Genomic DNA, 10,785 nt, shown 5'->3' on the forward strand with positions numbered 1-10,785 from the left:
CCCCCATTGTGCAAATAAACCACAAGAGCCAGAGGGGTGTGGGGGGGGTTGGCGGGGGGGGGGGAAACACATCGTGTTGTAGCTGCCCTTACACCGGACGGAGACCTTTCCTCCACCTGCATCAGCTGGGGGTGCCCGTGTGATGCCAGACTTCCTCACCCCACCCTTGCCCCAATTCACCACCCCTGTTCCCCTACCCTAACCCCAAGCTCATTCAATACCATTGGCAAAGCCTTTGGATTGAGCCTTGGATGGAAAGCTCCAGGGCATCCGTTAGGCCAAAAAGCCGCTCCGCTCCCTGCAGGTGCTGGCTGCCGGCAACGGGGAGCAGAGAGCAGTTTGCAGCAGTCTAGGCAAAACGGAGCCGAGCTGCAAACGGGTCTAGCTACATCTAGCCATGGCCCAAGCTGAAGCTGAGAGGAGATGAGAACAAAGAAGACAGGCCCCAAATACCAACGCAGAAGGCTAAGGACTTACTGCCTTTCAGAGGCTGTTTCAGAGCTGCGGGGGTCTCTTCCGCCTCGCTGTCGGATGAACCGCTGCTCTCGCTCTCGGAGCCTTTGCCCTTCAAGGTGCTTCCAGGGGCTCCCACAGGAGTCCCGGCTTTCACAGTCTGGCTGAGCTTGCTGGGGGACGTGAGCAGTGCTGGCAGCCTCTTGACCCCGCCCGCCCAAAAAACAAGACAGAAAACACAGTCAGGGATCAACAGTCAAGAGGTTCAACGTGAGAACTGCCAGCGTGGTGCATACTATACCCGCATGTCATTATCCTCCTTTCCTCCCCAAACAATGTGGGTCTGAACTATAATCGTTTTGGAAACTAGTGAAATGCAGCTGCTTCTGGGGTGGGAGGCTGCTGCTATTTGCAGTGCAAAACTCTGGAGGAGTGCTTGGGACTGGAAGGGAAATAGGACACATCCCTATCGGGATAAATCCGGGGATGACTGGGACCCCGGGGTTTACCCACCTCGTCTTCCCATATTGTCACAGCGTTCTTGGTAGAAAGAGTCTCAATACCTCTGAGAACTGCACCTCCCTATTGTCAGGCCGAAGTAAGGCTCGGTTTGAGGGGAGAGCCACTTCCTCTAGGTTTACCAGTGTCACACCGGTGTGAGCAAGGTTTGTTTTAATGCACTGACAGATTAGGCCTCCCAGGAGCAGAGACCTTACTCCACTTGCAAGGAACAGAAGGCAAAGTGAGAGGACTGCAAGACCTGAAACAAAGCAGCTGCCTCCCCACGCTGGGAGAGCGCCAGAGAGCTCAGCAGGAAAGGGAGGCCCAATGCACTACTGCTAGGAAGGACTTTTTACCCTGGGTGCCAGCCAAATGCCTTAAATTCATGTCAAAATAGAAACCTGCACCACTCCGCTCGGGCTGAGCCTCTGAATGGTGGCTGTCAGCATTCAGCTTGCCAAGGCCCAAGGCAGAGCGCGCCCCACGTCTCCGAGCTCTGTGCAGCTGCCATCTTGACGCAAGAAGGTGCCAATTATTTCAGCACTCAAAATAAAATTGCCAGGTAAGACCTTCTCTCTCACCCCTCCCAGCTGCTTTGAGAGAGAGAGCGTGTGGCAAAGGGCTCCCGTGGCCCTTTGGCTGCTTGCACAAGAGCAAGAAGTCACCCTGTTTTGCAAGGAGTCCCGGGAACATGTTCCCCAGCCCTGCGCCCACTCAGCCGTGAAGCACAGCCTCCGGCAGAGCGCTCGGCACCCTGCAAAAGAGCGAGGAGGAGATCGACGCCGTGTCTGGCAGGCTGAGCGGGCGCAGAATCGACCCAACCTGACCTACTTCCAGGGCAGCGTCCACTGGGCAGACTCTTTGCCGAACTGGGGGAGCCTGTCCGCCGAAGCCCCCACGTCCACCCCGGAGTCCTTCTCTGCCTCCAGGAGCTATCCTCACTACACAGCCTGCAACACTGCTACCCAAAAAGTTCCTCTCCTCCCTCCCTTGCCCAAACCCACTCCACCTATGCATGCAAACGAAGCTCCAGAAGCAGGTTGGCATCATTCGGACAATGCATGGACGGGGTGGGCTCTTCTCCAGCAGCCACGAGTTTCAGGACGTCTCTCAAAGCCAGCTGTCTGGCACAGCCCAGCGGAGCGCTACCAGCGGGGCAGCGTTTGCCGTCTTGCTAAGCAGACGACAGCATCTGCATGTTTATCCCCTCATCGCGCGGCTCTCCAAACAAACCAGGCATGCTCAGGCTCAGCGCAGAGACCTCTACAAGAGGAGCGAGGAAGAAGTGGGTTCGCTGCACTGTTTTGATTCAAGTGAGTCACTATCTCCAAGAAAGAAGCCAGCTTTGACATGGTGAATCAAGGGGGATTATTCGAAGCAGGCGCCAAGAGGGAGATGAATTGCCTACTCGGGGGTGCACTAGGCGCTCTCGCTCCCGCAAGGCAGCTACCAGCTGTGGGGGATTTTTAAAGAGACTCAGACCAACTCTCCTCCAGCTTCCTAGCAACGAGGCAGGCTCCTGCTCTCTTTCCGAGAGCAGGGTCTCATGGTTAAAATGTGAGGAAAGAGCATGGAGGCATGTTACGTAAGGATGCACAAAGCAGCAGCGGGAGGATCTGGAAACAAAGGCAGATCGCTAGGTGAGAACAGGGCAGCTGAGCAGGGAAGACGCAGCCCGGCCAGATCTCAGCTCTGGAGGGCTGGGACGCATAGATCCAGGTGTTCAGGGGAGATTTTAACCACATCAAAAACCAGGAAAGAAAAACCCACAATCAGGCACAAGCATCTCATGGTGGACGCCGATGAATGGGAGACACGCAGCCGTCAGCGGGGGCTGCTGAGGCTTTTGGCCCTCCTGAACGGGTGGGAACGGGCATCTTGCTAGAGAAGCCAGCGAAACTCTGCTACAGCTTCTTCGAGGTCAGTCTCATTCATCTTTCCAGCCCCGAGGAAATATGCAAACACCCTGTCAATTCTTTGACTAAATATTCCTGAGTCTTCAGGGGTAAACATACCAATTAAGTAGTTCAATTTAGGCATGATGTTCATTTTAATTGTGCTAATCCACCCCCACAGTGAAAGATGAAGCAGCTTCCAGCTCCCTGTATCTGTTTGAATCTTGCTTAGAAGCAACAGGAAACGGCAGGATACAGTAAGTCAGTCGTTGGGCATATGCCCAAATACCTCATCTTCCCCATCTGGTAAGACAAGATCCAGCGGGAGGGTGGGAGTGTGGACACGGATGAGGATGCCATGACTTCAAACGTCCCTGCATCCAGGGCCCTGCCTCAATGACAGTCAGCCTGCTTGAGTTTTGACAGACCTCCAATTCGATCACAAACTCTTCTTCGGCACCAGCAGTGGGTATGTGGGATTGAAAATTTGCAAGAACAGTGGCGCATGGAGACGCTGAATCCTTTAATTGCCTTCAGCAAGCAAGCCGGTGGCTCCAGTCACAGCATCACCATCTTCAACTAATGCTAGGGTTGGGAACATGCATTTTTCACGTATGACTATTGTTACAATGGACGATCTTCACTGGATTTGCACGAATTCGGCACGTAGCATAAAACCCCATCCACACACCATCCTTACTGAGGATCAAGACATGTTGTAGTGCAACAGTGCTGTGGAAGGTAGACCGAGATAGCACCAGTCACGCAGATGCCCCCAAAGTCAGATTAGGGCTATGAAAAGCCACATGCAACTCTTATTAAATATTTCACTGGTTTACCAAGAGGAACGGATTGACTGGGCCAGGGTCACAACCTTGTACGTCCCCCTGGGCAGCATCAACGTTCAGTTCGAAGCAAACTGCTTCGCTCTGGGGCTCTCCTCGCCCAGAGTTTCAGCTGATTTCAGTCCTCACGCTTTTAAACAACAGGAGATTTTGCACAAGCTCAAGATTAAAGCGATGGCTCAGTTTCCGGTCAGGAAGGACTCTCATCCTGGCAAATACTGCGGGGTCTATTTTGCCTCTCTCAGTAGCAAGGGGTGGTATCCACTTCCTGGGACCACCTGATCCTATTTTACCAGCATCTTTGTACAGGTGTGGTTCTTCCCCCCCCAGCATCTAAGTGCCCTGCTGCTACACTGGCCAGGGGGCTTGGTTTTTCCCATGACATACTGTCGAGTTTGCTCACTGGGTGTTACGTGGTGGCGATGTGGGCAGGGGCTTCTTTTGGACAAGATCTGCTTCAGTGGCTGCCAGCAGCCACAGGGGACCGAGAACAACGACTGGGGAGGTCTCCTCCAGCCTCGCGTCCCTCTGTACTCGACCATCCGAGTGACGCACCCTGGAAGTGCTTGGGACCCTCCTAGAATTGGCTTCTACTTCACAATTATGTTTTGCAATGATTTTGGAGTTGGCTCTCTCTGGCAGCAGCCGGTTCTGTGAAAAACAGAGTCCTAAAGAGGCGCCAAAAATGTTGTAACCACAAACTAGTCACTTGGAGGCTGTTTAGCTCATGCAGCGTTTCGAAAGGAAAGGAAAGAAAGAGTCAAGTCAGAAGGAATCACGGCAACTCTTCTAACCAAGAAGGTGGAGGAGGGATCTCTCACTCAAGGGCTGAAATTTCAAGCACCATATGGTCTTAGCATCCTAAGAATATCAGTATACTCAACAAACCTCCCCCCCCCACAACCCCCCGCCCAGCAAAACCAGAAGCTACACACCAAGTCCTAGCAAAAGTAACAATCTCCCAGCAAGCAACCAACCCACCTTCTGGCTTATCGGCAGAGGGGGAGCCTCATCCTCGCTGTCTGAATCATCGCTGCTCTCTGAACTATCTTGGGGCTTCGTGCTCACAGCAGCCTTTGTAGGGGTGTTGTTCTTCCCAGGCACTGGTTTGGCCTGCTCTAGTACAGCTGGTTTAGGTGTTTGCTTTGCCAGGGCTGCAGTGGTCTTGCTGGACAGCAGAGCCGCTGGTGCACTTTTTGCCGGTGTCAGGCTGGGCTGCAGAGATTTTGCAGGTGATTTTGTCTAGAGCCAAAAGAAAGCAAGAGGTATCAACAACAGCTATCCCAGGACGACCACTCATCCGCCCAGGTTAAGGCAGAAGGAATTAAAATGCAGATGCAAGATTTAGAGTCCCAAGGTTGGATAAGTGGCAAATGCCAAGAAGACTAGTGACCGGCCTGAAGAGCACCCTATCTGCCAGGGTGAGGGAGTAGCGGGAATGCCTCACTGCCTTTCTGGTATTACTGGTCACAGCCACACAAACGATGCAGATGTCAAGAGAGTTTCCAACTCCAAGGCATGGAAAGCAGGGAGCTAGAAAGAACCAGACCTCTCACGCTAAACAAAGCAACAGAAGCCTGGTTTGATATTGCAGGTTTGATTCTCAGCCTCTGTTCGCAGGGCATATGTAACCTGTGGCACGCGTGGAGCTGCAATTCCCACTTTCGGGAAGGAGAAATTCCTGCATTTTATGTCGACTTGAAAGCAATAATGGATTCCCATCTTTTAAATAAAAATACAGGATCCATGGGCTCCAAATCGCCACCATGGGTTTGATGTTTGGGGAGGATATAAAGTTGGAACTATGACCTGGCATTGCACCGTGATTCAGTTACACAGTTCCTGGTGCACAGGCACATGGGAAAGGGTGTGGAAGAGACTGACACACCTGTGCGGCGGATGCGGGTTCCTCGTCCTCGCTGTCGGACGAGTTGCTGCTCTCTGAAGCGTCATCTGACTTTGCGCTCCCAGCTGCTTGCGCGGGACTCGTAAGCTGCGCGGGTGCCAACCTGGCCTGGCCGGCCGTGACGGCCGCGGGCTTCCGCAGAGACAGGGCGGACCCTTTCCCCGGGCTCCTCGCGGTTGACGCCGGAGTGACGGGCGTGCTTTTCGTCGGGGTTGCATTGGTCTGTGCTGCTTTCGCAGCTGGTTTCGCCTAGAGCCAAGAGACCAGTATGAACAAAAGAGCAGACCCAAGACGGCACAATTCACCTGCTCAGGTTAGAGACAAGGGGTTAAGATGCAGATACAAGGAGATTCTTTAGGGTCCCCATGACCAAGAAGGGGTGAAAGCCAGCGACCAGTCTGAAGAGCAAGACACTGTCTGGCAGGGCAAGGGAGAAGCTGGAACTGCTCGTGGGCTTTCTGGTGCCGCTGGTCACAGCCACGCAGACGATGCAGGGAGGGGGCAGCTTGTGCCAAGGGAAGTTTCAGCTCCTCAAAACGTGGGAACCCAAGAGCTAAAATGCACCAAACTTCTCCCACCCAAACAAAGCAGCAGAAACCAGGCCTGACATCACAGGTTTGAATCTCAGTGCAATAGGCCACCTGCTCGCCGGGCACATGACCCCTGGCCTGCTTAGAGGTGGAACCGCCGTTTCTGGGTGGGAGGAGGGGAGGAAATCCTGCTTTGCCTGTTAAAAGACTGAATCTGCAGCATTTGCTTGAGGTTTGGAGCAGAAACCACCTAGAACCATTAGCTACCTCATTACAAGCACGGCCTTACATTGCACTGTCATCCAGCTACATCTTTCATTCATAAAGACTTCAAGCCTGAGGGACAAGCAAATGAGGGGAAAGAGAGCGTCTCAAACGGACACACCTGCACTACGGATGCGGGTTCCTCATCTTCGCTGTCGGACGAGTCGCTGCTCTCCGAAGCATCGTCTGACTTTGTGCTCCCGACCGCTTGCGCGGGACTCGTAAGCTGCACGGGTGCCAACCTGGCCTGGCTGGCTGCGATGGCCGCAGACTTCCGCAGAGACAGGGCGGACCCTTTCCCCGGGCTCCTTGCGGTTGACGCTGGAGTGACGGGCGTGCTTTTCGTCGGGGTTGCATTGATCTGTGCTGCTTTCGCAGCTGGTTTCGCCTAGAGCCAAGAGACCAGTATGAATGAAAGAGCAGACCCAAGACGACACAATTCACCTGCTCAGGTTAGAGACAAGGGGTTAAGATGCAGATACAAGGAGATTCTTTAGGGTCCCCATGACCAAGAAGGGGTGAAAGCCAGCGACCAGTCTGAAGAGCAAGACACTGTCTGGCAGGGCAAGGGAGAAGCTGGAACTCCTCGTGGGCTTTCTGGTGCCGCTGGTCACAGCCATGCAGACGATGCAGGGAGGGGGCAATTCGTGCCAAGGGAAGTTTCAGCTCCCCAAGACGTGGGAACCCAAAGGCTAAAAAGCACCAAACTTTTCGATGTGGTTAAAATCTCCCCTGAACACCTGAATCTACAAGTACGCAGCACTCCTAGGCCTGACTGACGCTATGACTGTCGGCTTCTGGCTGGGCTGCAGTGCCCCTAGGACAGGCCATGAATGGACACCAGAGCCATGCAGAGGCACTGCCATCTTCTCCAGGGAGCTCTTCCTCCCGCTCTTAAGGGATGGCTTTGTGATGTACCCGCATGTCTTGATACAGGGCAGGGGTCATACATGCCCGGTGGAGTTGCCATTTCTGGGTGGGAGGAGGGGAGGAATTCCTGCATTGTCTGTTTACTTGAAAGCATGATAGGATTTAACCTGCAGCATTTGCTTGAGGTTTGGAGCAGAAACCACCTAGAAGCATTAGCTACCTCCTTACAAACACGGCCTTACATTGCACTGTCATCCAGCTACGTCTTTCATTCAGAAAGACTCCAAGCCTTAGGGACAAGCAAATGAGGGGGAAGAGAGTGTCTCAAATGGACACACCTGCACTACAGATGTGGGTTCCTCGTGCTCGCTATCGGAGGAGTCGCTGCTCTCTGAAGTGTCTTCTGGCTTTGTGCTCACAGCAGCTTGTGCGGGACTCGTGAGCTTCACAGATGCTGATTTGGCCTGGCTTGCTGCAACAGCTGTGGGCTTCCGCAGAGACAGGGCGGACCCTTTCCCTGGGCTCTTTGCAGTTGACGCTGGAGTGACGGGCGTGCTTTCCGTCAGAGTTGCATTGGTCTGTGCTGCTTTCACAGCTGGTTTCGCCTACAGCCGAGAGAGAGAGAGTGATCTAAGCACAAACACACAACATCTGGAGCAGGAGGGAAATGAAAGGAGTGTTTGGGATGTGAAGTCAGAGGTGGCAGGCACCACAATCTGTGCATGGAGCGAACTCCGAGCAAGGACCCCATAACACTTTGAGCAGCCTGGACAACGACCCTGGGCAAAGCCGGGATCTGCAGGAGGTCGGTTTACACTTGCGTGGATAATGATGCTGATTAAATGAAGCATCCGGCAGGTCAACGCTGCCCTGGGCTTCCTCCTTCCTCTGCCCTGCCCCACTGGGGAGGAAGCAGGATGCAGACTTTCCATCCGAAGCAGGCAGTGATGCCTTGCTGGGTTGGACACCTCCGTTTCCTCAGGGGCCACAGCAGCCTGAAGAAGGCCCTCTGCAATTTGAGGCATGACTGGGAGGTCTGAGTGTTTATGGGCATGGCAGTCAGGAATGGTCAAAGGTTCTCTGACCCCTCTTCAAGGAGTTACCAGGGCAGCTGGGGGGTTGTGTTCCTCTTCAGAGGATGATGTCTCGTCGCTGGAGTCCTCGCTGCTCTTTACCTCTGCTGCGGTCGGCTTCAGCTCTGGAAGACAAGCAAGAAGCCACTGTCACCTACCCATATTCTCTCTTCGGGGACAGGCAGAAAGCTCTAAAAAGTTGCATTGCTGTTGCTACAGGAGCCAGAGAGAGGTAAAGCTAAAGCAGCCATCCCCACACCCTCCCCCTGGTAGCCTTCCACTTCCAACCGTAAGCCCCACTTGCATCTTCCCAAGGGGAGCTCCACTTAGGGTCATGACATGGGGCAGGGCCTAATGACGAGCAAAGGCCTCCCAAGAAGGTCAGAAACAATTCCTCCAGTCCCATGCCTCCTTTATTCACATCTCACATTCATGTTTCCCACCCCGCCCAAAAAAATTAGCAATCAAAACTTAGGCTGCATGTCTTGAAGGAGGAACCTGAGTCTGAACAGCATGGTTAAAAGCAAAACTCTTTTTCTTCTACATTCAGCCTTCCCAAAACAAGGTGCGTGTCTTATTCATAGATAGTCTTATTCGGGGGCATGTTGTATGCAGATAAATATGGTATTTCAGAGTAAAACCTGCACACACACACACACCTGGGAGTCTCTTCCTCTGCTACAGAGCAGTCGCGCCCAGTCCTAGATCCTACAGCAAGCTCGGTAGACGCACGTAACTCATCTCAAAACCGAGCCGTGTGCATGAACAGCATTTTTCAGGCTGTGCGCTAAATGAAGCTATGTCTTCACAAGGATTTCTCCCTCCCTCCCTCGCACTCTCTCATCTCAGAAGCGATGAAAAGGACCTCTCTAAAAATTTCCAACAGATTCATTTCTGGACTGAGACCAAACCTGGAAAGCTGCAGACGTTTTGAAAAAACCACAGGGCAGGAATTTTCCTAGGGCAAAGACAGCAGCCGGAGATGCCAGCGCATGATGGCTGTGTTGAGCAAACCACCTGACACACCCATACAGGAGACTACCCCCCCGCTAGAGCGCACCTACGTCTCTGTCCCCCCAGAAGAAGGGGTACGCCCCGTATAAAGTCTGCAAAATCTGGTAGTGAGCAATGATGTTGGCCTTGCTCCCTTTTTCCCAGGGTTTCCTCAGCCTCCACAGGGAGCAATTTACTCGGATAGTTTTCCAGGAAAGTTGCAATCACACTTCTCACCCTGGGCCTGACAGCTGCAATGCAACCTGCTCTACAGCCCCAGCGCTCCTTACCTATTTTGGGGGCTGGGAGCTTTGCTCCTGGCTTCTCTTCCTCGTCTTCACTCTCTGATGAGTCGCTGGTCTCAGAGCTCTCTGCTGCTTTTGCTGTTGCCGCTGCTTTGCTCTGGGCACCTCTGGCCTGAGTTGCTGCAGCAGGCCCTGGCTTACCAGGAGCAGCTTTCTTCTGCCCAGCTTTGGCTGGAGTCGAGGCAACAGCTGGCACATCAGCTTTTAGCTTGTTGGCTTTGCTCCGACCGGTGGCTGCAGCCCTTGGTCTACCCAAAGGGGTGCTGGCTTTGTTGGGGATGGCATGTTGCACAGAGTTCGTAGCCTTGCCACCTGCAAGAGCAGTCTTCACCTGCAGGAAACACTATGGGAAGTCAGTTCAAAGAAATCACAAAACCTCCAATATCTGCATGAAGCTGCTGCCCCAGAAGCCACCCCCGTAATGCAGACACAGCCCAAGTCTACCCGAGCCTAGGTTTGTTGGCAAAGCTAGCAGCTACATTTTCCCAGTATAGGGAAATTCATGATAGCTGCAACTACGCTGGGACTTATGCCCCGGAAGCGTTACTGAAGAGACAGACAACCGTACCATCCAACCTGGCTGTGCTGACAGATTCCCAGGAAGACCTGGCATCGAAGCACAAGCAGCCCTAGGAAAGAGGGTAGGGACCAGCGCAACCTCACCTCGATTCCCCTTCCAGCCACAGCAGTGTCGTCTGAAGAGGAGGATTCATCCTCGCTGCTCTGCGTCTTCACTGCAGAGTTGGGAATAACCAGTGTGGCAGCTACAACACAGGAGGGGAAGCCGCAGTAAGCAAGGGCCCAAAGACCAGGCTGCCCCCAGTGCGCGACACCCGAAGTCAGAGCTAGCTAGGGGTTATATCTAGGAGGTCAGCATAGCTATCCCCATTGTAGAGATGGGAAAACTGAGGCCGCGAGGGTGAATGATTTGCCCATACTCATCCAGCACCAGGGCTACAGAAGAATTGAACTGGGTTGAGGGCTAGCTACGTGCAAGGAGCTGTGCTCCAACAGCCGCGTGCCCCGCAAAGGCGCATGCGAGCAGGGGCTCATTTGTGCGGGGAGTTCTTCCCAACAGCCATTACCACTCACTCCTCGTGTGGACGCAATTATCCTGGGATACAAGAGGCTTCTTCTGAACGAACTGAAC

At 53.6% G+C, this 10,785-nt stretch overlaps 1 protein-coding gene across 3 annotated transcripts in view; it reads right to left on the reverse strand.

The window, feature by feature from the left end:
* TCOF1 (treacle ribosome biogenesis factor 1) overlaps positions 1-10,785 on the reverse strand; it is a 32,539-nt gene that overhangs the window by 11,149 nt on the left and 10,605 nt on the right. The window contains exons 3-10 of one of the 3 annotated variants that reach the window (XM_019506135.1): positions 10,299-10,399; positions 9,621-9,966; positions 8,368-8,462; positions 7,697-7,869; positions 6,516-6,633; positions 5,583-5,849; positions 4,676-4,936; positions 478-670 (exon numbers count right to left, since the gene is read on the reverse strand). In XM_019506135.1, the coding sequence (XP_019361680.1) occupies positions 478-670; positions 4,676-4,936; positions 5,583-5,849; positions 6,516-6,633; positions 7,697-7,869; positions 8,368-8,462; positions 9,621-9,966; positions 10,299-10,399 (1,554 nt within the window). Of the gene's footprint in view, positions 1-477; positions 671-4,675; positions 4,937-5,582; positions 5,850-6,515; positions 6,634-7,602; positions 7,870-8,367; positions 8,463-9,620; positions 9,967-10,298; positions 10,400-10,785 lie in introns of all 3 variants that reach the window. The other 2 variants (XM_019506136.1, XM_019506137.1) reach the window with 2 other exon arrangements.

The sequence above is a fragment of the Gavialis gangeticus genome, unplaced genomic scaffold (assembly GCF_001723915.1).
Source record: "Gavialis gangeticus isolate Ggan-Ray unplaced genomic scaffold, GavGan_comp1, whole genome shotgun sequence".
Lineage (NCBI taxonomy): Eukaryota > Metazoa > Chordata > Crocodylia > Gavialidae > Gavialis > Gavialis gangeticus.